Genomic DNA, 27,976 nt, shown 5'->3' on the forward strand with positions numbered 1-27,976 from the left:
GGGAGAGACGCTGCTGCTGCTCACACACACACTCGGAGGCTCCAGAGAGAGGAGGAGACGGAAACACGCCTCCGTGTGTTCATCCATACCTCCGCCAGACTGCTCGGAGAAGGCTCTGGAAAAGGACGTCAAGGTGGTAGAAGCGCTTGTTTGACAGCGTCATTCACGGCGTGGATGTCCGGAGACAGACGCGGGAGAGAAGCACCGCCGCGCCGCTCCTCATCTCCGGCTGGTGAGTCCAACGGTGCACGATTCCACTCTAACATCACCAACAAACCGAATACCACACAGTATTAGCTTGTACTCAAAATAACGACTGTCTCAGTGGACGTGTTTTTTTTAATTTTTTTATTATTTGGCACGGACTTGCTTTTACGGTCCTTCAGCAAAAACTGCGTTTCCAGGCTATTCATGCGTTTCGGGAGGGAAGTGAAGGAGAGAAAAGCGTTTCCTCTCCGCTTTCAGCATGATAAGTCGGTGTTGAAACGCGACCAAGGTCTATTTTGGAAGGAAAAGAAAAGACGCCGGTCTCAATTGAGCTTGAACCGTGTCTCCCAGCCATCCTGTTGTCATGGTTACTGGCTGGAGGAGGCTGGGAGAACATGGCTGTCCTCTCGCTCTCTCTCTCTCCGACACACACACCGGGGAAGAGACAATGAGGCTTGTCAATCCACTTTGTTTATGTCCTATTGAGTATTTAGGAGACAGCACCTCACACACTGGAACTTCATTGTACATCTCAAGGGTATGTGAGGCACGTTTAAGGGGAACAGGAACGTGGAAACCAGAACAAATGACCACAGTATCGGACAGTCCGCGGGTCCCAACTCAAATAAACTCTCCAGGTTTAGATGTATATTAAATATAGCTGTCATGACACATAATAATGCTACTTTGAGCCTCAGATGAGAGCTGTATAATTACATTCTTTGGTTTGCTAACATGTATTAAAGTAGCATCAATAAACATTCATGACTCTGTTTCAACTAATATGTTCACAAAAATACTTTGTTGAAAACGTTTTTCTCTCAAGAAGACAAGGACAGTTTTGAGCAAAAAGTGTTGCTGGAAGTCAAGCAGAGAAATATTTTACTTATGCTAGGACGATATGAAAATCATGAAGTACGCTGTTTACAAATTTACCTTCACGTTTATAAGATGATATTTGTCAATATTTAAAATTCTTTTCGTGATTTTTATGGACTCTGCAGACTATATTTTAGCCAAAAATTCTTTAGAAATAATCTTTATTATATCCACTAGATGGCGGTCTCTGCACTATTTTCCTTTGTTTGGAAAAATCACATCATTTTAAAACTGATGGCGCCACCTACTGAGCTCTAAACAACATGACACTGCATCATGAAGCTTCATCAGCCCATCACTACTAAAATGATTAGAAGTTGAGTTAAAATATTCGTAAATAAAAAAAACAAAAAAACTATAAAGCATTAGAGAAAGAACGTGATTGTTGCAGTGTCGTTGTTTGTGTTTTTGCATCTCATATAATTTTGTTAATGACCAAACACCAAACAAAGACGCTTATTGTAAAACCCCTCGACAGGTTAAAGGAAGGGAGAGTGTTGGAAAGATGTTAATGGATAGTTTAACGACGGTAATAAAAACAAGAGATGAAATATGTGTCTCGACCCTGGAAGATTTGCTTATTTAAGGGTTTGTATCCTAAAGTGGTAGATCATTGTAACGTCAAGAGTGTTGAGTGTGCGCACTTGATCCACAAGTGCGCACAAGGTTTTTCTCAGGAAAAAAAAATGCAAACAATAGTTGTCATGGTGAGGCACTGGGACATACCTAATGTTTCAAATGTTGACGACCTTGAGATAAAAGAAGGGTGTAAGGCCAAGTTGGGACAGCTTAATAGTTTCATACCTGGAGAATTATCAGGGGTCTGTTCTAGAGAAGATTTCACTGATGTACTAGGCTTTCTTCGAATAGAGTTCTGAGATATGACTGAGCTACTTCACAGGCTGACAATAGCAACATGCTAGCTCCTTGGTTTGCCAATTATCCCCTCAAGACAAACACAAACAAAACATCTTTGAAAACTAACAAGAATTGTATCACCTGAACCGATGATTGATTGATTTAAATCTAAAAGACGGCATGGAAGAAAAATGGACACAAGAATATGAGAATGTTCAACCAGACTTGATGTGAAAAATACTCGGAGAGGAAATTCCCGGCCTGTGTTGTCATCTAAATTGTTAAAAAAGTGAAACGTTTTAGTGAGAGCAGCTGGTGTTTGGATTTGTTGTTTGGCTGGATTGTTGTTCTTCGGCTGATGCACAGGAAGTTCAGTAATGTGTTATTGAGGCAGTAGCAACACAAAGACTATGAGTTTAGTTATGCAGATGACACACATGAAAGCAGGAACTAAACCCTCACAACATAAACTATCTTATCGATGACTGAATATAAGCCTGTAATGCATACATAAAATTTAATTCCTTACGAAGCACATGTGCTAAGATCCTAGATTATTTCTTCACCAACAAAATGTTTTTAAATTTACCAGCATTCCATTTAAAGGCTGATTCTAGTGGGGTCTTTTAAGCAGGTGCAAGATGTTACAACCTGCAAATCAAAGTCATTATAAGTGTAATTACACACATTTGCATGTCTAGTCAAGTTGGTTGTAATTAATCCCCCAAATACAACAGCGCCCTTGAGCAGAGCTCGCGTGAGGAGGTGTCAGACTCATCTCATCTGCTCCACATCGCTCTCATGCTGCGTTTGCTTTTTAATCCCTCTAATCACTTTATTGGCTCAAGAGATCATCAGTTGCAACAAATTGGATAGAATGCGGCATTTTGTAAAAACGCTGGCGAAGATATGACTTTTAAAACGCTGAACCGTTCCAAAGACACGTAAAGATAAATCACCACTCTGGGTACAGACGACGCGTTGACCAAGAAAACGGTTGACCCTGACAACATAGATGTGACACATTTGGGTGGTTTGGGGGAGCTTTGCCCACTGTCACGCTCCACTTAGCTGGGGTGGATCATAGCAGCGTCCGTTAGACTCACACACTCGTAAATACCCTGGATCAACTCCAGCGCTGTATTTCCCTCTTCCAGGATAGCAGCCAGGAAATGTTTTCCCCCGCCGCTTTGCATCTGTGCTGGTTGCACATTTTTAGAGGATGACTGTATATCTTTGCCCTCCTTACTTGTCTGTGTGTGTGTGTGTGTGCGTGCGTGTGCGTGTGTGTGCATCCAGCCAGCTCATTATGAACAGGGTCAGTGGGTCATTTGCAGTAAGAGACCACCGCTAAAGAAGACAGGAAGAGAAGGTTGTGAGAAGCTTTCTCTTCCCATCTTCAAATCTGACACTCATCTGTGAGACAGAACGACTTGGAAATGGAAAAGAATATACACAAGCTCACATGACACCCATAAACGATCACATGACACAGATAACTGATCACATAATTGATCATACGGCATAGATAAACACAGCATTATTTAACATCAATAGTAAATATTTATAAGTAGATGCTAGAATTTATTTTTGAAAAGAGATGATTTAGATGAACTGTACGGGACTGCAGCTTCGTGGTGCTCCTGCCGTTCGATCACTTTAGAGGAGAAAACAAAGTAATGAGCCTAAACAAAGTAAAAAAAAAGGCCTAATTAGCTGCTCACTTAATCTCAGCCCAAAAGCAGCGATGTTTATCGGGAGCGTCTGCAGACTTAATGGGATTTGTGAAGCGATCTTGAGACATGAGAGAGACAGAGAGGTCATTGCTAAACTGCAAGATTCCGGTTTTCTTTTCACGGTTGATGAGTGGTTACATTTACACTGACGACAACTGTTCTCTCACAACACTCTCCATCAAGGTCATTAGTACATTAGACTGAACTGAAGGTGTTCAAGGAGACCTCTTATGCTTTCTTATTATGACCATACATACTTTCTCAAATGGCTTGAGAGGTACATATAGCTCCTTATTCTTTGCTTGACTCTAGCAAGTTTCAGCCTGTATAACAAAAACATTGTGTGACTACTTTCTCATTACACTTGAGATAAAAAAAAAACAACTAGTGATGGTGTGATGAAACCTAATGAAGCGGTGTCATTATAACTGTTCTAATGAAACATCACATCATTTTTCAACTGATGGCGCCACCTACTGACCTCTTAACAACATGACACTGCTTCATGAAGCTTCATCAGACCATCACAATTCTGAATAAAAAGACAGACACAGCTTTGATCTGCTACGTTCAATTTAGCCCTTTTATACAGCTTTAACCTGCGATGCCAACATGACCCAAACTCCCCTCCTTTCTGACCCGGACCAAGCAAAAATAAACTGATGATTTAGTAAGTAATTTGGTTCTAAAATAAGCAAATTGAAATGTTTGTTTCGAAAGAGTGTGGTTGACAAAGAGTTTCCTCGAGTTCTTTTAATTCATTTTAAATTGTGACAGACAAGTGAAGCTCTACCAAACGCCCTAAGCAAACGATTCACAGTTTCACAAACATATGTTGCAAGAAGAGCCTTAAAAATTGGATTCCGCCTCTGCTAGAGCACACAATGCTCCTTTATGAAGTAAAACAAAAGAAAAAAACTTTTGAAATGTTGAAACTGTGAGTTTTGAACTTGTGAAACAGTCGAGCAGGTCACGGTGAAAGGGGAGATCTTTTTGATCAAGTTGTACTGTAGATGTTTGCTACGTTCTACATTTCAAAGTCTGATTTCATCATCAGTGTTTGTCACACGATTCTAACAACAGCAGCGATCACAAATGATTCCAGAGAGGAAGAGGGAGGAGAAGCATGTACTGGAATCACTGAGATGACACACAAGCAACTCTTGACTTTATTAAAGGTTTGGTTGTTTTTTGTCATTTAACATTTGCAAAGGATTGTGGGATTGCCGTGCACAATAGCCATCAGGCTATTATTGTTATCTTAAACTAAAGATAATCTGATAGATTATGCGAGGCTCCTGGAGAGGTAAGAGGGATGCTGATAGAAATAAAATACACAAGAGGTCCACTTCAGGATCTTGATCCTGGTCATCTAGAGTTGGTTAATGTGGTTTATGTAACAGCAGCATCACAGTGTCTCTGTTAAATGTGTCAGAGATGTGAGAGTGCAGTGAACCCTGACAAAAAGAGAAGTCACTGTTATATAAGCTCAGACGTTCGCTAAGTTCAATTGCAGTCAAATATTAGTCAGAGGAATTCACTTCTGTGGCTCGGATGTCAAATGAGTTTTGCAGTGTGTGTCACGAGGAGGAGAAAATGTTGCTTCAACATTCGACTTGTCTAGAGGAGAAGATCTATCCGGGTCGTAGGCTCCAGATCAATATGTTACGCCATCTTGTGTTGCTATATGGAGCGCGCGTGAGACAATGAACCAGACAGACGGACAGATATACAAAAGACTCCAGAGGCAGACGCTTATCAGTCGTCACTCTCTGGATTGCTGCCTCTGCGTCTGAGCCGGCCGCTTCTTCCCGTGTGGTGTCTTGATTGGCAGGTGGTCAGATCTCGATTAAAGGAAATTGATAAGGCTTAAGAGGCTCTGTGTTCTGCTGACAAAAGTGAAATGCATTAGGTCTCACTTGGTAGCAGTTGTGTACATGCAGACACTCTCTCTTTCTATCAAGGTCTGTTTCCGCCATCTTCCGTCCCGAGGGTCTCGGAGCACATCTGCTCTCTCATCAGCAGCAGAATTCATAATGATTCCCATTTCATTCTGCTGCTACAACCCGTTTACCTTTAATTACAACCCGACGAGAGGAGGAGACGTGGAAAAAAGGAGGATTATTTCGATGGTGAGATGGCAAAAAAAACGACTAATGTAGAACAGATGGAGAGACGAAAACACGACACTCAAGACAGTTCCCACTTTCCATGTCTGCTTTCCATTTATGGAACTTTGCTACTGTTATGCTTGTGTGTGTGTGTGTGTGTGTGTGTGTGTGTTCATCTGTGAGTGTGTGTATATGCAAACGTGTCAATAGAATCTGCAATGAAATCACAGTCAATGAGTGAGTAATGTTGCCATGTTGGCATCATTAAGTGTGGCCACACCATAGTTTGGTGTTGGTTTTAACACTTATGCTGATTTAAAAAAAAAAGTTAATTTATTTAAATCTCTATATTTTTATTATTATATATCATATGATTATACAATCATATCATTTAGTGGACGTTCTTTCTTGATCTTTTTAATTATTTTTGGAAACGGTTTAATTTTAGAAAAGGCAAAAAAATTACATTTTCTTTCATTTACACATTTTCCCACTCTATTAAGGCTTATTAAGGCATAACAATCTAAATTTCAGCCCAACCATGTTGGAACTGATGGAGCTGATGTTAAAAATGAACTAGAAATGCTCTTTTGGAGCAGATTTGTTTTAAAACCTGTGCCAATATGCTTATATATTATATGTTACGTGCCACATTTTAATGTCTGCCTGTTTGCAAAACAACTCAATTCAAGAAAATATAATTTACAGTTGGTAATAGGACAAGGAGCAGGTGGTTAAAATGTGTTGTTTTAAATTCTAAATATAATATATGGATCAATGCCATTATAATATTGAATTGTTTAATTTAACATTTCAAAGGTTGTAACTTTGATTTTCTTTCTTTGTTCTTTTTAGCGTTTGAATTTTTTTTTTGGGCGGGGGGAAATAATTGAATTCATTAACTTCTATATAATAGGTTACATTTGTTTTTATACAAATGTTGAAAGGACAAATCATTTTATTCAAAAAAGTCTTTGTTGCTTTTTTTTGTTTGAATAGAGATTTAAAACATTTTAAATGTTAAATTTAAACATTTAATATTCCGATGGCACTGATCTACTTCCATGTCTAACCCCGGGAGACAATGAAGTAACGCATGAATGCTGCTTCTTCTAAAGCTTTAGATGAGTAAAAACTACTCATCTAAAAAATAATATGATATAGGAGGTTACAAATCTAAGGCATTGGGGTTTCAAGACAAGCTACATAGTGAGTTTGAACGAGCCTTACCATCAGGTGTCTACCATATCATCCCAGACTTGTGTTCACCTACATCCAGCTCACAACACTGGTGTTAATATTTCATCGCAGTTGTGCAGTGAGTCGCATGCGGCCCATGATTCAGCAGAGATTGTGAGGATGTCAGACACGCAGAGTTGCTTGTGACACCACGCGGCTGTGCACTCGCTCAGCCGGACACCAGTGTTCAGGCTTTACTGATGAAGATGGATCATTACGTTGTTCAACACTCCACTAGAATCTAGATTTAGTTAGTCATACAATGTGACATTCAGTTCTATCACAGAATCATTGAAAGCTGGAATTTAAGGCATTTGTAATCTTTTCTCTTCGCAGTCGCCTTTCTTACTAAACCTTCTCTACGTGACTGTGAGCTGTACAGGCCGAACAACAGCGTACAGGGAATAATGAAACTGTTAGCTATATTCACCAGACAAAAAAAACAGCAAGTCACTGAAACCAAAACATTTCCCTTCTCTCCTTTGATGTTCTTTCATTTCGATCATCAACATTTGTTTGCATGGACTGTGACTTTAATCTCACTGTGTGCACGACCTTATTGCATCACAGACGGCTCAATTACAACACAGCCGTTTCTGATCGAGCAAAAGCAGGAAAAATAAATCAGAAAGTCTTGTTGAGTGAGCTCTGGAGATCTGCTTCAGTGTTGTGTCAGTGGAACGTATTTTGTTTTGCAACAAGTCTCAGTGGAGCCGTGATGCCGACCCAGGTGTTGCTATCCGGCTGTGAAATCTGAACAAGGGCAAATAGTTTTTCATCAAGGCATGAGTCGACAGATCTGCTCCCTCTGCTGTGGACTACTTCAGCCGTCCTGCTTTTAGAGCTCCCAGTAGAGGACGAGGAAGGAGACTCGCGCTGATACACACTCCTGCTCAGCTGTGTCTCAAGATGATCGGACTGTGTAACATCCATCCGAGTGAACGTCTATTCTTTCAGCCCTGAAGATCTGGTGATCATCTCCAGCCTGAAGGGACGACTGCTCCCTGACTGAGAAGCACCATGACCCAGGAGGGGCAGGACCCGCTGTCTCCCGCCCCGACAGAGAACCCAGTGGAACCCATAACACCCACAAACCACCAGCCTTGGGAGGCGCATCACCACGGCGACGTGGAGGACGGCAAAAAGCAGGAGGAGGCCCAGGAGGAGAGATGTGAGGACAAGGAGGGGAGGTCGAAGTTTAAGAAGGGGGTTGGGGATGAAGATGAAGAGGAGGGATGCTTGAATGTAGCAGAAGGATCCAGGAGGACAGAGGTGGATCAGAGAGAGGAGGAGACTCCTCCCAAGGATGCAAGGTGGGTTCACTTCTCTTATGGCATGTCTCTTAAACCACACCGTAACTCCTTCAACGTTTATTCTATCAAGACAATGTATTATTTGAAGGCTCACTGTCATTGTGGTAACTTTTTTTCTGCATTTTCTCTACCACACACAGTGAAGATTCATCTGCATACGAGTCAAGCTACTCTGGCTTCTCACTACAACTAACTTAACATTTAAAATTCCCAATTCCCCACACTTTAGCTTTTTCAATAAAGGTTTAGAAATAAAACTTACACATAGTTTATTTTTGTGAAACAAAAATTTGTTGGTGCTTCAAGGTGACTCAAGAATGGAGCCGGCCTTGAATTGTTCTTTATTGATTTCTAGGAGATTTTGGCAGCAGCACGAAAGAAACAAGAGTGTATCAACTAGTGATGGTCTGATGAAGCTTCATGAAGCAGTGTCATTATTTTCAGAGTCCACTAGATGGCGGTCTCTGCACTATTTTCCTTGATTTTGAACAACTGTTCTAATGAAACATCCGATAACTTTTTTTAAACGGATGACACCACCTACTGACCTCTAAACCACAAGACAGTGCTTCATGAAGCTTCATCGGCCAAACACTAATAACAAGTATACCTAGAGAAGCACTCCGAGAGTGCAGACCTCTGCCAAACAGCTAATTTACACCCATATTATGTTAATGTAGCCCAATATTTAAGCTCTATTGCATTGTATGCTCAACTTCACCCAGTGATGAAGCACTGAAAACAACTGACATTTTAGATTCCATGTCTTCTTTGTGTTATCAACATATTTGATAATCTGGTGGAGAGGAGCTCAGTCGGAATATCACATAAGCTCTTTATCATCTGATTCATTCACTATTGGCTTCACTGTTGACACACATACACACACGCATGAACAGCAGCAGCATTGATTCATATTCTCGTCCATTAAGAAGTAAACCACAATCTAAAGACAAGATGAATTTCAGTAACATAGTTAATAATTGATGAAGTTTGTTTTTTCCCTCAGCCTGTCTAATGGCTTATGCCTTGACGAAGACGAGGGGGAGGATGGTGCCAGAGAAGAAGGTGACTTGGACGCCTTCAGTTCTAACTTTGAGTCGACGGTAGAACAGGCCGACACGGAGGTGGAGGAAGACGAGGAGACGGTGGGAGATGTGAGGGACAGTCAGGACAGTCTTAGTTCACAGTTTGAAGAGATCATCGAGAAGGTGGTCGAGGAAGAGGAGGAAGAGGATGTGGTGGAGGAGGCTGTGGTTGACAACAAGGATGGCTTCAGCTCCACATTTGAGCGCATCGTGGAGTCTGCTTTGCTCAGAGGCGGCACCTGCTATAGCAGCATGGACTCTCTGGACGTGCTGTCCCTCACCGATGAAACAGACAGCTGTGTTAGCTTCGATGCGCCACTTACGCCGCTCATCCAGCAGAGGGCACTGTTGCAGGCCCCAGAACCTCTGGAGCTAGAGCTGGAGACGGTCCAGGAGCAGGATGGACTGATGGAGGGTGGACCGGATTGTCCTGGAGGGGAGCTCAGTGTCAGAGGTGCTGCAGTCGGGGGAAGCCCTCTGAGGACCACCATACCGGGGAGCAGGTCTGAGTTTGTGCTGAGTCAGCCGGGGCGTTGGGCCAACGCCAATGGATACCACATGGAACTGCAGGGATCTGAGGAGGACAGGACCATGCACAACTCCATCAGGTACGACTTGAAATCTCAGTTTTGGTGTGACTTGAAATGATGGTCAAATGAGTATAATCACAGTTCATTGGCAACAGTTTATCCCAGCTTGCGAAGGTTGTGCAGAAAGTTTTTTCAAGGTACATCCATTTCAAGCAAATAAATCATACAAAATTACTTACATGACATTACATTCTTGAAACCTTGGCTCCTACAGAGATTTTTTTAAAAAGCATATAGTAATGTATAAAAGTAATCGTTTTAATAAATAAATACATTTGTATGGTAGATTTATATTTATAAAATACATTATGTAATACAAAATATATAATTGAAAAGTTTTGGTCTTTTTAGATACATCTAAAGGTTATTGAAGAAAAACATCAAATTCATGATTAATTTGAGAATTATTTTCATGTTGGTAATAAGTTAAGTAAGTAAGTAAGTAAGTAATTTTTATTTATATAGCGCTTTTCCAGACCAGGGTCACAAAGCGCTTAAACAATCAAAACAATATTCAATAAAGTATATATTTTAAAGGTCAAGATAAAACTGATAACACAACAGGAGTTCCAGAAAATCAAGGTAAAGCCTGAACAAATAGAAACATAAGATGTTTCTTAAAGGAGTCAGTCGATCCATCAAGCGCAAAGAGAGAGGAAGATCGTTCCAAAGCTTAGGAGCAACAGCTCCGTCAGCAACCATATTGGCTAAAAAAAACATGATGTTGCTTCATTTAAAATTTTAGCTTGAAATATAAATCAGCTGCCTTTGAGCTACATGACCTGCTACTGATATTTAAAGGTATGTTTAAAACTTTACAAACGTTTCTTAGAAGTGTGTCATCCATCTGACCAGCAGGTGGCGTCAGTCTAGAGAGTTTCGATTGATGGGGCGAGGTTGACGACCTTTTCATGTCGCCTGTGGTAGTTGTGGCTCAGCTGGACAGATAGGACAGACCTGCACACCTCAGTGTAAACGTTCAATTTTGCAGAAACATGGAGCAGTCTAAGGAGCTTTTCTCCTTCCTCTTCCTTTTTGTTGTTTTCATTAGCAAAGTAGCTCTGAAGAACAAGACAGATGTGGGTCACTGATGGGGGAGGTACTAACAACAACAGCCATGTAACCTGAACTCTCACATTAACTATCTCTGGTTGCATGTGTCCCCTCCGCGTGACTCTGGTCCTCAGCTGCAGCTACAGGAATGACAAATGGAAGCCCCATCTGGGTTTGGTTCTCGTCATATTTGGTGCCTAAAAAACCTGCATGCGTTACGGGACAGACGAGTCTGCGCCCACCCCCCTACCCTCCGCTGCAGATGTTGTCCTTTAACCATGGAGCCACTTCCTGTCCATGAGCGCCAGCTGAAAGAGCCATTGTTTGTGTGATGACATCATCGTCTTCACTTTTCCTCTGCCCAGCAGGGTCATGAGACATCTGAGTACTCCAAAGTGGATCCATCTGCTGGTCTTGGGGGGGAAGTTGAGAACAGTCAAGGGTATCAAATTCACTGTCTCCAAGATCAGTGGTCGCCATACCCCGGACCCTGGTACCAGTCCATGTTGTCTAATTGTTACCGGGCTGCGAAGAAAGAAAATGATTTAACTTTGGTTCTATTGATAGTCTTAAAGGTTTTCAAAAATTATATTTTTTATGAAGTAGGATTACCCAGTGACACGTCAAGATACTTATGTGTTTTTATTATAAGGTTGGTCTGTGAATACAAAGTAGACAACAAAAAGGTGGGGACCACTGCTCTAGAGGGTGTTGAAGCCAATCTAAATCTCTTCTGCCTCTCAAGACTCTACATGAGACGAGCGTCACTGAACTGCTCCTACATTGAGCTACTGATCAGTGCAAGAGAAAGTATTTTAAGAGTTAAAAAAGTCACTTTTTCTGTTTATGTGTGTATATATATAATGCTAGTAAGCGACCTAGGAAAACTGTGACATCAACCAATTCATCATTTACGTAATCCTAAATATAGTGATGGTCTGATGAAGCTTCATGAACAGTGTCATTGTTTTCAGAGCCCACTAGATGGCGGTCTCTACACTATTTTCCTTTGTTTTGAACAAATGTTCTAATATCACATCATTTTTAAACTGATGGCGCCACTTACTGACCCCTAAACAACATGACACTTCTTCATGAAGCTTCATCAGCCCATCACTAACTGAATAAGAGAATTACAAATCACAATTCTCACAAATGTACGTTTACAATGAGGGCGATTCTACTACTCGCGATACCCTTGTGAGAATAAAGCCACTTCCTTCCCTCTCTTAAGTCAATCATAAAAAGCATGTCAATCTTCTGGGACCGCTGAAAGACAAATATCTCTGGTGATAAGTGTTGGGAGTTATTAGGTATCATGTGACAGTGTCTAGGTTCGTTTTTGAGGTGAAGCGTGCTGTTATTAGTTGCTTTGTCAAAAAATGCAATTCATCAATCATTACTGTGATTTAAACAGGGTCATTACTCACTACTTTACATTTCATATTGTTCGCATACATAATGTTCAATTCAATTAGCTCACTTTGCCAAGCAGTGGAGAGTCACACAAAAATGTATTTTTTTCCTCTGAATGTATTTTATTACAAGATGCTATTTAAACTAGAATGGACGTTAAAATGATATGTTACTTCTACTTTAAAATAAATTAAGGATAAAGTGTGTGTTTGAGTTTCTAGGAGGTGAAAAACTGGGTAAAAATGAGTATCGCCTGTTGAGACGCGAAAAAATGGACGATCTGAATCGGCTACAAAAATGAGATCACTATTACTTTAAGATAGAGTGAGACACCTGGTCATTTGGTAGAGGCTCAGACTGGAACTGCTGCCATTTTGCATTGAGATTGATGTGATCCACTGTTAAACCCATAAGGTGTATTCAAATAGGTGGAAGTTGTTTACCTTCCAGCAATCGAAGTAACAAGGTGACGCCCCAGCTATGGGCTTGGCTTATTGGACTGTCAATCACACCTTTTTATTGATTAGTTATCTGTCACTGGGCATGTCAGTCATGGGGTTCATTCTGAGATGGGAAGTTGACAACTTTTCTTTTTGAGAATGTTCTGAAGGAACAACTTTCCTCACAGCTAAAAGGATAATGTTAAAATACAATAATTTAACATAGACGTGCATGTGGGGAAGATAACTGTCCTTCTTGCTGCTTCTGCCGACCAGATCTGAGGCTGAGCACATAAAAGCAGCACAGTTGTTTCCACATCACAGCGCCGCTAATCTCTTTCATATACTGTCAAGCACAGGAACATGAAAACACTCTGGAGGTAGTAAACAGAAATGTACCAAAAGCTGCTTCAGCTGTAATATCCGTCAGTGACACAGATATGGAAGCCCCAAATATCTACACACACACACACACAAGTACTCACACACACTCTCACAAATATTCTTGGGATGAAAATGGTTCTATACAGCGTGGAAACATCCTGCAGATTATCCTCTCCTGGCTCTGATATTGAATCACACATGAATATGCACACACACAAACTCATTTCAGCTCTGACAGTCTCATCCTCGGCTATTTTTAGCTCGACTCAATGTTTCATGACACATCCCACTGTCTCTCTCTCTCTCATAGCAGTTTTGGGTGAATTAGCATACTTCAACCGCAGACTTCACTTCTCCGAGGTGTCAGTGTGCGGATCTGCTCGCTACAACAACACAACTGCAGCTTTCTGGAGACTCTTACAAGAGAATAGATGCATCTTGTAAGAGATTATTATATTAAATATTTATCTCCGTCTGTCTTCATCAACTTTCTAGCAACGCTGGTGATGTTATGCTGACACACTGATGAGGGATAATTGCTGTTGTTCTTATGGGACAGAGTTGACTGCACAGCAGTTTCCTCCTGCTGCTCCACTGGCCGACAAATCACCAAATTATTTTCTGTTCCCATGTGAGGATCACATCTGTGCTGCAGCCAGTTTATAAATACTGCTGTCTGCGCTCCGACGGTCTCCATGAGTCAAGCTGCAGGAGGACACGTGCGCTTTTGTTAGCAAGGAGACGTTCCTCGTGCTCACCAGGTTCTCGTCTGCAACATTTCATTCCCTTGTTTCGTTGCTGCTTTTTTGCTTTAAAGACTCACGGACGTTAGATGAATCCAGTGTGTGAGGAAGTGACTAGCTTGCTCGTTTTTGTCCTTCTCACTCCACAGCTGGTGTTTTTAACAACTCTCCTGCAATAAACTCAAGTTTTCATTTCCAACACAAATATATCCACTTCCAAAAATGTGTTCTTTCTGGACAAATAAGATTACAATTATATCCCTCGATGTGAGGTGTCATGTCTATCCCACACGAGGTGTCAAGAAACATGTCTTAAAACCCTATAGTTTTCTCCGACAAATAAGTTGTGCAGACATAGGTCAACATTGAACACAGGTGTTCAATTAAGTGAACAGCTAATGTTAACTTTAGCACTACTTTTCTACATAATACAGAATCTGTTTCCCCACAACCCACTCATAACACAACCACCACCACCTAATCTTTCAATAAGGGGGAAATCCCAGATACAGTATAAGAAACGCGATACGTTTGACGTTGAAGTAGAATTTATCTTCGCTCAAACGGATTTTGTTGAAATCCCTTTTAGGCCACACAAATGACTTTGCCCTATAAAATGGGACCCACGCATGGTTAACACTTGTGTTATCGAAAACGCAAATTAATAATTAATAATTGGGGTGATGAAAGGACATACGGCGAAAGGAAAGTCACACTTTCTACTGGAAGGAGAGGAAGAACACAACAATTCAAAAATGTTACTATAATCACAGTCTATGTTCACTTTATTTAAGCCTTGTGTTATCTCAGGGTCGAGATGACCCCCAAGGTTCTTTTGAAAGTACGGCCAAAATGACTCCAGGACAGAGAGTGATCACAGAACCAGTTAAACACTATAGAACGTGTCACATATCCAGTGGCCACCCTGTGAACCTGGTGTAAAAAAAATTGCGACAAAATTGTGTGTCCTCGGGCTGTGTTATCGAAAACAAACTATTGTTTGAGGAATCCCTTGAGGTCACTCACCTTGACCCTAGAGGCAATATAAGGGATACCTGGGTCACCTTGACCCAGAGATAACGCAGGGGTTAAAATAACTCAGTTGCCGCTTTTGAACATGAGATTTCTGCAGAAAGTCAAGGACTACAAACTTAGTAAGATCTGAAGATTGTGTCACACAAGATCGCTATTCACAAGTTGTAAATAAAAATAAATGTAAGTATTGTATTGTTTCTCTGGACATTATTTGAGACTACACTTGTACTACTTGACTTGAAGTCAAGTATAAGTTAAGGGGTTGGACTCTTCAAGAGTTTGTCTTCACTGAGTTTCTTACTCGAGTCTGCATGTTGGAGCAGAAGGAAGTGGACTTGGCAGCGGCACACAGAACTATTGTACTTCCACCAGGAACTTGATCCATCAGGAAAAAGTTCTCGTTCCGAGCTCCGCCCACCACTTCCTCCCCGCGCCGCTGCAGTCCAGCCAGACGACTCCAGGCTCTGTTGACAAGACCTGGATCCGACCTGAAGGCTGCCTGAGCCGGCTCAAGTTTGGACCGGAGCTGCGGACGATGAGGTGGTGGAAGCCGGTTCCGCCCATGACCATCTGATCCGCGATGTGGAAGGACGAGTACGATGTTCACTTCGACTTTCTGCTGCAGCTGCTGTGAGTTCTACATCTTCTGCGTCGACCTCAGGAAACACGCTTCGTGGCTCTGAGGAGACTTTTGTCATCCGACTGTAGCCAGATTTAAGAACATTCACGAACGTTCTTCATCGTTATATCCGAACCGAATATTGTAATACTCGCCCTCAACGTAAGAAGACGTGACCAAAACTATCCGAATTCAATATAAAGTTCAACATAAAGTTCGTTTTTGGTTGTAATAACAGACAACGATTTTTGGTTTAATATTTTTCCAAAACAATTTCTCTTTTACAAGTATTGTCACTGTAGTAATTTACATTAAAGAATACAGCAATGTTTTAAAGGAAAGTTCGTTTCATTGGGAAATATAATCTTATTTATGGTTAATAACATTTTTTACACTCAAATTGAACTTCAATAAACTGATTTTTTTTTTTATTATGTATCGATATCAGAGAAAGAAAGATATTTCATATTGAATTGGAAAGATAACAAATATTATACAGTTTTGATCAGAAAACATTGAATGAGTAAGAGTCCAGATATGTTTTGATTGTTAATGATAGTCATCAAAAATAAACTAAATTGATCTGATGAAAGTGTAATACATATTTGAACACTTTGTCTGTTTAATTACGTTGAATTATATAACCTCTTTTGTACTTTTGTTTTTCAAAGTTACACTTTGTTTCTTTCGACAATTTGGCGATCGTTAGAGAGCAACGTCCAGTGATAAGACACATTCGGGTTCAGTGACCGTGACCTCGTGTCCGTTCTGGTGTTCGTACCCACTGAGATGAAGAGAAGTTACATCAGTCCTCCCTGAAGATGCTACAGAGACACCTCTCTGACACAGAAGGACACACCTTGTCGGTGTAAGACTGGGCGGAGGAGGTTAGCAGATAAGCCTGTGAGTCAGTGGCATGTGCCTTCATGTTCCTCGTATCTGTTTCACTGACGCAGATCCAAGATGGCATCCGTGGCCCGAGGACACACAATTTTGTCACAAGGATGGGGTTTTTACACCAGGTTCACAGGGTGGCCACTGGATATGTGACACGTTCTATAGTGTTTAACTGGTTCTGTGATCATCTCTGTGTCCTGGAGTGGTTTTTGGCCATACTTTCAAAAGAACCTTTAATGCACCCACAGTTTATATGACGTTGATCATGTATTGATGGTGGCACTGAGATTAAATACAATTTAAAATAAAACTGCAGGGTGAAAATCACTGTTTTCCAATAATATAATTAGATTTTCTGTATTTTAATCCATTGTGTTATCTCAGGGTCAAGGTGAAACATTTTCCTGGTTTCCATAAATACATATGCAGTGGCAGAGGTTGTTGACCTTCATCCAGAAGCAACACAAGGGATACTACAAACACGTTTGTTTTCAGGACTTGGGGGTCATCTCGACCCTGAGATAACACAAGGCTTAAATAAAATGAACATATACTGTTATTGTAGTAACATTTTTGAATTGTTGTGTTCCTCCTTTCCTTCCAGTAGAAAGTGTGACTTTCCTTCTGCCGTATGTCCTTTCATCAACTCAATTATTAATTTGCTTTTCACATATGTGACGGAGGTGGCAGTAGTGTCTCTGGTACTGCCTTACGCAACAAACTCAGCAGACTCCGCTCAACAGCCATCCTTTGGAACCACAGAGAGCGGTTTAAACTTAAAGTGATTTGAGGATCCAGATGGTGATTTTTGTTGGGTCCGTGTCATCTCATTGTTTATTTTATAGACGTTGTGGATGTATCTCAACTGTCGTAGTCCTATTTTTATCAACCCTTGTTAGAAATTTTAAATTTAGTTCTGGTGGTTTTGCCTGTTGAGGGGCTCCACGGTCCTGCACTTGATGTAATTGTACAGGAAGCTTCATAATTACACCCCCAAATCACCTCAACTAGCTCCATCTCCAAATAAAACATGGCTCCTGCTTGCCTCACTCCTCCCGGATACACAATCTGCCCACCCTGTCCCGGAGGACGAGTCCAGACACAAGCAGATGCCATCTGGTCCAGGCTCCTGGTTCTGACTCTGGCTTATCTCTTCCGACCTTAGGAGTAAGAATGAGTTCATGTCAGAAGTTGTTTTGAATTCACAAGGAACTCACTCAAGTTAGGGGCGCTATCTAGCCAATGGTGCTATAAATACCTCAGGTCAAGTCCATTTAATGGGCTGTCTAAAATGTAAAAAATGGTCCATTTTTTTTTAAAAACATCTTGCTAACTTGCTAACTCATATTGCTAACAAATTAATTTCAAAATCAAATCCTTTATTACATTTTACATACTAGTATATATGTATTATGTATAAATATATAGTATATACTGTATGTATTAAGTATTTATATATTATATGTATGTTTCTTATTTTGGCCACTAACAACACACACTAGTTGTAATGTGGCCCTTTTATGAATAATCTAAATATTTGTTTTATTTTCATGTTTTAAATACAATTTTTTATCTGCATTGTATTCATTCATAGAATTACCCAGGAGCTCTACATCCGCTGTTGCTATGGTAACCTGAGACTCCCTAATGATAATAGCGACTAATGCATTGGGTTTGTGACGCTAATGCAATTTGCTGATCAGATTATGCAAAAGAAGAGAAAAGGAATGAATCATCTGGCCTGAATGCTGACAGGACACATGCAGGAGGAAAATAAAGAGTGATGGAGAGAAAGTTTTTTAACAAACAAGTGGTCTGCGGAGGATAATTAGTGCTTGGAATGGAGGAGAGTCTCATGAATAAGTAAGGAGTAACTCATTAATACACGGCTTGTTGTTCTGATGGCATAAACACTTTTGTAAGTCGTGATGAGAGGGTCTTCATGAGTCTCTGCAGGGTTCCGAAACCCACTGTGGCTGTGATGAAGTGAAGAACAGTTTAATTCTAACACCTAACGACACATAAACACTGACAATTCACTCGTTCATTTAGCAACTTCATTCCCAGATAATCAGTGATTCTTGAAGCTTCTGTCATGAATTATGACTTCATGTCTTCCAGCTCGGAACATATGAATGTGATGACCCAAACTCTCGCTGACTTCATTTGTTTAGTCAAACTGGTAAAACATACAGTGACCCTGGTTCAAAAGAAAACATTGCTCAACTCTGAAACAGAAACGCACATTCATTTTCGATATATGTTGGTGCTCAGTGGTTTTAGTGTTCATTTAAGAGCAGATCGAACAGATTGGTCACATATATGTGGAGACAATAAAGCTCTGGGATGAACATGGCAGTTTGGTTCTTCACTTAAGATAGTGATATTTCAGGACAATGAAGTTCTTTGCACCTCAAGCATGTTAAAGGTGGCACCTGAAAATGGACCAATCAGAGACAGTGTTGAATTGGATACAACTGTTACAAAGTCAAACACTGTTGTGATTCGTCATCTGCAGCTACACACAAACAACCTGGCCGACTGACGTGTGCTTGTGTCTCTGCAGCGATGCCAACCTCACAGACGTGCCGTCTGACTCGGAGGAGGGGGACATGGGCAGTCTGGGGCGCCTGGAGCGCGGCAGCACGGACACTCTGGCCAACGGCTGCAGGGCCGACTCCGAGGCCGCCAAGAGGCTAGCCAAGCGCCTCTACTACCTGGAGGGCTTCAAACGCTGCGACGTGGCGCGACACCTGGGCAAGAAGTGAGTGGACACGACGCTCTGAATGTCAAAATGTGTGCTGACGACACACTTCAACAGAGCAACACAGCTCATTAAACAACTTAATGTTTCCCTGCTGAATCAAGACCAACATATCGGGATGTTTTCACAACAATGCCCGACGTAATGGAGAGAACAGCTTTGTCGTCAGTGCCCACTGACAGAGATTAACCCCTTTATTTTCTGACCTGTCGACAACATTCAACCTTCCTAATGATCTCATCTTCTCCTTCGTCTTGTCTGTTGAGTGAGTGTCTGAATCTTGTGTAACAAGTCGAAAATACCAAGAACTTCTCCTGTCGCCCTTGTTTGGTGTGTGAGATGCGATGTTCTTCTCAAACATTCATGCTGCAGTTATGTAACCACTTCTGAGCCGGAGCTGCAGAGAAGAAAATGTTCTCATCTGTCCTCCACTCAACTTTACTGCTACTCTTGAGAAGGTTTTTTTTTCTAATGTGACGTCTTTCTCTCTCCGGCAGTAACGACTTCAGCCAGCTGGTGGCGTCAGAGTACCTGAACTTCTTTGATTTCTCCGGCCTTTCACTGGACCGAGCTCTGAGGTGAAACAAGATAAACGCTACTAAATGAGAATTCTTTGTTATGTAATTGTCCAGCTATGGAGGACATTTGTGTCTTATTGTAAACCATTGTCACCTGGAGTCAACTACCTTTTCATGGGAATTTCACATTCAGAGTATTGGCAACAACTGTTATCTAGGGTTAAGAAATAGTGATATAAAGTAACTGTATTTTGTTACTCTGGTATTTCACAGATTAACTAATGTTTACCAGCCTATGAAAGACAAACTCCATTCTATCTTGAACAAACATCATTTTGAATTAGAAATTGTAGCTTTGTGATTTAATTCTGATTTACATAATATATACTCTCCAAAACAAGCAACATATTACTAGTAAGCAACTAGCTAGACTAGAAATCTATCATCTTCATTGTGTGTTCGATATGCATAAATAATTTAACTTATGATGTGTACTAAAAATCTAATTTTCCGAAGGAGATCTCCAGAATGATCAATTTAGTCTATCTGGTCTTATCTAGCAAGTATAGCATTGAGTTCGCTATTCACTATTTCCCTCAGTAGTTTGAGGTATTTTTTCATTTTTGGAAATTGTATCTTTTACGTATAATGTAGTTGCAAAAACATTAAAACAATCTAACGACCGAAAAAGTGTGGGAAGTTGCATGTTTGGGACCTTGGCTCCGGCAAGTGTTTGAGTGATGTCTTTGCAATAGAATTGTGCCACCTTAGATTGAAATATCCATCTCTTTAATTTACAAATGACTTATGCCTGGCTCACATCTTTACATAGCACCCATCTTAAAGTAATACATAGTAGTTAAGTAAAAAATGACATAATCAGCAAAAATAGCTTAAAAAGTTTATATTAACAATAACATTGAACCATGAATCATGTTATTCATTAATTTGATCTTTTAAAATATATATAGAATAAAATGTTTATTGCTATAATAAGTGGATCGTTCCAACAAGTAGTCATTTTCTTAGGTATATATGTGCAACATTAAATGTGACAAAATAATATAAATGACATACAAACTTAAAAAAATAATACAGTTTAACAATTTATTGATTGCAAATTACAAATTTCAATGTTGGCAAAGATACAATAAGTTTGTGTTTATGAGTGTAATTTGCCAAGGGGATAGAACTGTTGTTGTGGCAGGAGGTTCTGGTCCTGATAGTCTCCTGCCTGAGGGGAGAGGTGTAAATGAATCAACCATTCACAAAAGCACGGCTTTCATAGAGTGTACCATGTGACTAAGAGTTACCAACCACGTCTTAAAGCGAGATCTTTAACGCTTTTCAGTCATCACTGGTTACAGGTCAGTGACTTCAGGCACCATGTGGCTCTTCTGGTGTTTATTGGTGACATAATTCAGTTTGTCCCGCAGTTCCAAGGATCCTCTTCTAGACGATCGCATGACTTTCTGAAGATTGTGCTGACCTCAAGTGTCCCTCCGTGACAGGAGCTTTTTAAAAGCCTTTCCGCTGATGGGGGAGACCCAGGAGAGGGAGCGGATACTGGTCCACTTCTCGAGACGCTTCTGCCAGTCCAACCCACAGACTCCTTCGTCTGAAGATCACAGCTGTGAAGATGCTGCTTATGATGGTAATGAGAGAGGAAGAACTCTGCAGGCACTTGTCCAGCGCATGTGTGACTTTGTTTGTGTTTTTGTCTGAGCTCGTTTGTGGTGTTTGCAGACGGCGCCCACACGCTAACCTGCGCCCTCATGCTCCTCAACACCGATCTGCACGGACACGTACGTACTCCTCGTCCTGTTTTCATTACCAGCCAGTGTGCCTTCTCTCTCTCTCTCTCCCTCTCTCTGTCCCTCTCTCTCTGGCCTACTTTCTGACCCCTTTCTGTCTCGTCCCTCTTCACAAAGTCTCATCAATTAAAAGTGGAACGCTGTGCTCAGACAACACCCAGCTAACCTCTTGTACTGTTACCTTTACTTCACCTTGCTGCTCGACATAATCCCCGCTCACTAGTCTCGTGTACATCCTCCGTGTAACTAATACCCTCTCTCTTCTCCTCCCTGTCAAATCCTTTGCCTGCTCTCCACATCTGGTCTGCCCCTGCAGGTGGTGAGTATTCCTTCACGACCAGACTTCACCCCGATGATCGCTAACATCTGTTCCTACTTTGCAACTAACTCGCTCCTTTGATCCCACTTCTATTCTTCATGATGTTCCCACATGACACGGTGACACAGCGCTGTCACCAACAAAACATGCTCGACTAATAAAAGTCACAAGTTACCGCTATAGCATCTATGTCAAACCTGAGGCATCTGGCCTGTGGAAAAATTGCATCAGATCTTATAAATATAGCATAAAGACACTCTCACAGCAACTGAGGTTCTTATGGGTCATTACCAGTTTACGTTTGATAAAATATCGATCATCGCCATATTAAAGGGCAAGAGTAATGTTAAGAGTAAAGTACATTAGAGTTCCAAAGTCAATTTTAGAGACACTTACACTTAAATCAACACATTAGTTCAATTTATTCATAGTCAACACCTTACCCTTAACATAAAAGCAGGGGTAGTAGTTCCATCCCAGCTACACAGGGTGTGAGGCAAGGGGATGCCAGTGCAGGATACCAGTCTAAAAAATGGATCTGACGACATCTAAAATGAAAATCTGCTATTTAAAATGTATTTCTGTATAAGAAGCATTAAATCAACAACAAGACAATTATTATGTTAATATAAATAAAGCAAAACATTGTACTTGAAGGTGCCTTTTTAGACACTTAAGGTCGAAGAATTAAGACATGAGCAAAGTATGGTCCTTTGCCGTATAATGTCCAGGAGAGACAGAGTCAACCAGTTCACTGTTAATTCATTATTTCTAATTTTAATTTATAATAATTTTAAGACTATAATTCCATTGTCTTTAAATTACTATTAAAACCAATATTGTACAGAGCTCCTTAGGTGACATGAATGATCAGCATTTAATCAAAGTAAGTCTCATGAAGAGGTTCAGCTTGACCTCAAATTGTATTATTGTGAGCAGGACAAACCTAATCAAGACAATCAAAGCACAGAACGTTTGCCGTTGAGGATATTAAGAAATATGTAATACGATTATTGGCAAGCAGTTAAGAGGCCAGTATTACAGGTGGATGTATGGAAATGACTGTTACATGGCATCACTAGTCTACTGAGACAAACCGTCCCTATGCGAAAGCGCCCACATTTAAACAATGAACGATAAACTACAGTTAAGAAAATTAAATACTTGACATATGAATTTATGCAAGAGGTACTGATATCACAATATTGTAATAATGACATTCATGTCACCTCTGGGCTTCCAAATCTCTTTCACGTTTGTCCCAAGTTTAGTAAAATATAAAACAGTATTTTTTTGTATCTCTATTTTAAAATTTATGATTTGTTTTCCTTCGTTTTGATTACTTATTTACATATATATCACTTACATATAAAATAGTATCTATTATAATTGAATGTCGGCTATTTTATACGGCTTATGTTTCCTTAGAACTGTAATTATAGAACAATAATGGAAATAACGAAGAAGATAACTTCATGATTCTATTTTCCAATATTTATAATTATTTGAGGGCCCCTCGCTACTCTCCTGTTGTATGATGCGACGCCACGATTTGCACTGGCCAATCCTCCAGCAGCTTCACACTGCCCCCCAGTGGAGAAGTTATGTTGAAAAAAAATCAGCTCCATTTTTTTTCCCAGAACATTGGAAAGAAGATGTCTTGTCAGCAGTTTATCAGCAATCTCGACGGCCTCAACAATGGCAAAGACTTCCCCAAAGAACTGCTGAAGGTAAAGATAACCATCTGCCCGCGAAATTCTGACAGTCATGTGTTTATTCCCGTCGCGATGATATTCCTCTCATGACATTCATCTTGAAGATGCTAACTGTGCCCGCTCACACAGGTCTTGTACAACTCCATCAAGAACGAGAAGCTGGAGTGGGCTGTGTGAGTAATCGCTTGCTCGGATCACTCAAGTGATGATGAGGATGATGAGGTGTTTATCTGTTTGCTTAGTGAGGAAGAGGAGCTGAGGAAGAGCTTGTCAGAGCTGGTGGAGGAGCAGTGCGAGGGTGGGAGTAAGCGTGTTGCCAGGGTAACAGACAGCAATAACCCCTTTATCGCCATTCCCATCCTGTTAAACGCTGTCACCTACAAACACGGCGTTCTGACCCGCAAGAGCCACGCTGACATGGACGGCAGGCGCAGTGAGTGGACAGGTTGACTCTTCAAGCCTGCGTCTGTGGGAAAATGACCTCTTTTTTTCTGACCCTCCTGTAGCTCCGAGGGGTCGTCGCGGTTGGAAGAAGTTCTACGCAGTTCTGAAGGGAATGATCCTGTATCTCCAGAAGGTATTGCTTTCCGCTCCGTGCTCCGTTACCATAGAAACACACATCCGCCTGTCTCCTGGTGGTAGATGCTGCTGGTAGCTGCGTGCACGCGCATGTGTGTCTGTGTGTGTATGTTCCCAGTGAGACAGCAAGCTAGATGAGGTAGTGAGGCTTGGCCAATCTGGTGCACATTTGTCTCCCCCTGCTGGACAGATGGCTGTACTAACCATCCGATAATAATTTAGCACACGAGACCACTTTCTTATAAAACTCACCCTTGTGTCTCTCACTTGATTCTTATGGCAGTGGACAGTGATAAGCTGCATATTTATTCAGGCACTGCATTAAAAAATAATAATATTATCACCCAACTTAAATGATCTAAATGACTGTTTTTTAAGCATTCGAAATATTACTGATAACAATGAGCTCGGCTGGACAGCAGGTGGCAGCTCCACGACACACCTTAATATGGATATGGAAGAACTAATAAAACATATTTAAAACATTTACTTAACAAATTACCGGTAAATATATATAAAAATATATTAATATATATATTAATATAAATGAAAGGTAAATATTTTGTATCACCTCCTTTTCCTACTTTCCTCTGTCAGGACGAGTACAAGCCTGACGCTGACATCTCAGAGGTGGACCTGAAGAATGCCGTGAGGATCCATCACGCTTTGGCCACCAGAGCCACCGACTACAGCAAAAAAGCCAATGTGCTCAAGCTAAAGACCTCTGATTGGAGGGTCTTCCTGCTGCAGGCCTCGTGAGTCACCGCGAAATCATACATGTTACACTGAGTTCTGTAGTGGTCAGTATAGTCACTATACTGATTTTGATCTTAACCAGTGAAAATTCTGGGAAATCAAAATTCTGACGTTGTTTTCTCTCTCTGCAGGAGCGAGGAGGAGATGATGTCGTGGATATTCCGGATAAATCTGGTCGCAGCTCTGTTCTCTGCCCCGGCTTTCCCTGCTGCTATTGGCTCCATGAAGAAATTTTGTCGTCCAATTCTGCCGTCGTCATCCACCAGACTCAAGCAGGTGCGCACACACACATGACATGCACAGTAATAACATACACACAAACTTACACACGAGTGCTAGACACAAAGACAGAAACCTGGGATGGAGAACAGAGGCAAGTGAGAAGATAAAAAGACACACAAGCACACACACAAACTAGACAATTAGACACACAAGGTACAATCGCTTTAGGAAAGTCACAATGACATTTGTCGACACACAAACACGTGGCATTCACACAAAGACTCACACTGACGACACACAGAGACACAAAGACAGGCAGGTAAATAAACAGCACACAGACACACAACAGAGAGGCAGGATCTGCTTGTTAAAAACCAACGTCGACGACCAAAACCACATTCAAAGTCTCACCTGCTCTTTCGGTAGCTCTGCACGTGATTGGCTGGCTCTGGGGTCTCCTGTGTTTACGTGTGCTCTGATTGGTGCAGGACGAGCAGCTGCTGAGTCACGAGAGCAAGCTGAAGCAGATGAGCCTGGAGCTAGAAGAGCACCGGAAAAACTCACCCTCATCTGACCCCAAAAGCCGCGAGTGGGAGGAGTACCGGCTCAAAGAGCACTACCTCACATACGAGGTTGGCGTGACGCGTTCATGTTGTTCGGTCAGACGTTAACCCGTCTCTCACTCTCTCTCTCTCTCTCTCTCCATGGTCGAGCAGAAGACCCGCTATGAGACGTACATCAACCTCCTTCAGGCCAAGCTGAAAGCCGTGACGGACGATCTGGAGAAGATCGAGGCCAGCGTGATGGGCGGACACTTCATGGAGGGTCGAGACTGCGTCCTGCGAAAAACCAAGTCTTCTCCGTCCATCAGTCAAGCGCACGGTGGGTCCAATGGTCGGGCGGCGTCGCAGAGGAGCTGAAGCACAGCGCTTTCTGGACCAACTGTGGTGACTGTCTTTCAGCAATAGGTGGCGACGAGGAGCTTCGTCTGAAATCCTGAACCTGCCAAAGTTCCTAGAACTTGAATTCTTGCACATGTAACTGATCCTAACTGTGATGTGTATTTAAAAACCACCGTCAGTATTATTTCTATTTGGACCAGAGCGATTTATTTTGTACTAGCTAAAGGCCGGAAAGACAGATCTGATTGTTTACAGCCGCTTGCGACTCGGATGATGGTGGAAACGGTACTACTGTAGCATGTTTTTGTCCCTCACCTCTAGGACCTACAGAGCAGGCGTTTGTGGACATGTCCGCAGAAGACAAGCTCTCAATATAGTGCGTCCTTGTACAGGATATTTATTTATTTATTTAAAGCTCTATTTGCAGCCACCGGGGCCACTCGAGTGCGAGTGCCTTAGTCAGTGGACACAGACTGAAGGTACCTTCCAGGTGAAAGAACTTCAGTCTGGGATTTTCGAAGTCTCTCTTTTGTCTGCTTGAGCTGCTCCGAGCTGGTGAGAAATAGTATTCTTAGGGTCATGTGTAGGAAACAAACAGGGTATAGAACACAAAAAAAGCTGCCAGTATCAAACATAGCTTCTGAAGAATAGTGGTACACCGTAGTGATGATGCCAAACACGTAGCAGATATAAATGCCTTTGACACATTCACATTCCACTTCATTGAGTAGCTAGGACGCTTAGCAACATTGCTAAAATTGCTAAACCTTTTGTCCAACTTTTGGCTCCACTTTTCCACCAATATAATTGTGAGATTGAAGACAAAAACTCTTCCTGTGCGCCTGCTTTTGTTTCTCGCGATGTAGGATATTTAACAACAACATATTTCGTCTTAATCTGTAGAGTGGCGCCACCATTAACGTTAACTAGCATGATATCATGCAGTGCTATAATAATCCATGGCAACCCCTCAGCTAACTCTTTAGCATGTGTGCTAGCTCACAAACTGCTCCAGTGTGTCGTCAGGTTAGATTGAAATGACTTAGAAAGTGTTTGATGAAGACAGTTTTTCAGCCGATCTCACTTTTAGCAGAACATTTAAGTCACTTTTGACTTGTCCTGACACTCAAGACCACAATGACTATTCACTTACTCAAGCGAGGTAGCTTTAAATAAATCATAAAGGCCCCTCAAGTGGCATAACTCTATAACAACAATGTAGCTGTACAGGTATTGATCTGCTCAAGCTAGAGTTGTGTGAAGAGAATAAAAACCAAGTTGGAGTTTGTGAGATTCGCAGTGTTAACGATGAAGCCGACATGTAGATGTTTCAGCTCTTCATCGAACATTAACACAGGTTTCTATATTTTCTTATTTTCTGCTTCAATGTTCTCGATGTGAAAACCTGCATGTTATTATACGTTCGTGACCATCACAGCCGGATCCTTGTACAGCCCTTTCAGATGTTCCACTTTTAGAATCGACCCGCCTCAGTACAGGGCAACCTCCTGTGCCCACCCCACACCCCAGCTGTCGTGCCGGCCCGTGTGTTCTAGGGTAGGCCTGTGCTGTATTATAGGACTGTGACAGAATTATTTTTTTTATTTAACTAAAAAAAAGACAGTTTGGCATTTTGATGTCAAAATCTGATCTTTTTTTCGTTTGTATATCTGAACTGTTTTTTGAAATGATGCTAGAGTGTAAAGGACATATTTACTGAATATTTAGTCTGTGCTTCATAAACTAAGCTTTTATACACTCGTTATTTGTCTCATGGTC

The 27,976-nt window shown here is 41.3% G+C and overlaps 1 protein-coding gene across 2 annotated transcripts; it reads left to right on the forward strand.

The window, feature by feature from the left end:
• psd2 (pleckstrin and Sec7 domain containing 2) lies at positions 1-27,962 on the forward strand. Of its 2 annotated transcripts, XM_087798874.1 has the most exons (15): positions 1-232; positions 7,988-8,343; positions 9,353-10,039; positions 19,175-19,372; positions 19,870-19,950; positions 21,402-21,544; positions 21,637-21,695; positions 23,664-23,753; positions 23,868-23,911; positions 23,981-24,171; positions 24,245-24,315; positions 24,915-25,072; positions 25,205-25,349; positions 25,784-25,927; positions 26,012-27,962. In XM_087798874.1, the coding sequence occupies exons 2-15, from the start codon at positions 8,051-8,053 to the stop codon at positions 26,213-26,215; spliced, it is 2,508 nt and encodes an 835-aa protein (XP_087655000.1). In that variant the 5' UTR covers positions 1-232; positions 7,988-8,050; the 3' UTR covers positions 26,216-27,962. The 2 variants fall into 2 exon arrangements, with proteins under 2 accessions (XP_087655000.1, XP_087654999.1); XM_087798873.1 differs by lacking the exon at positions 1-232 and having other exon boundaries at positions 7,701-8,343; positions 21,637-21,697; positions 23,663-23,753.
• Positions 27,963-27,976: the final 14 nt, after the last annotated feature.

Source organism: Callionymus lyra, chromosome 9, assembly GCF_982586985.1.
Source record: "Callionymus lyra chromosome 9, fCalLyr1.hap1.1, whole genome shotgun sequence".
NCBI lineage: Eukaryota > Metazoa > Chordata > Actinopteri > Syngnathiformes > Callionymidae > Callionymus > Callionymus lyra.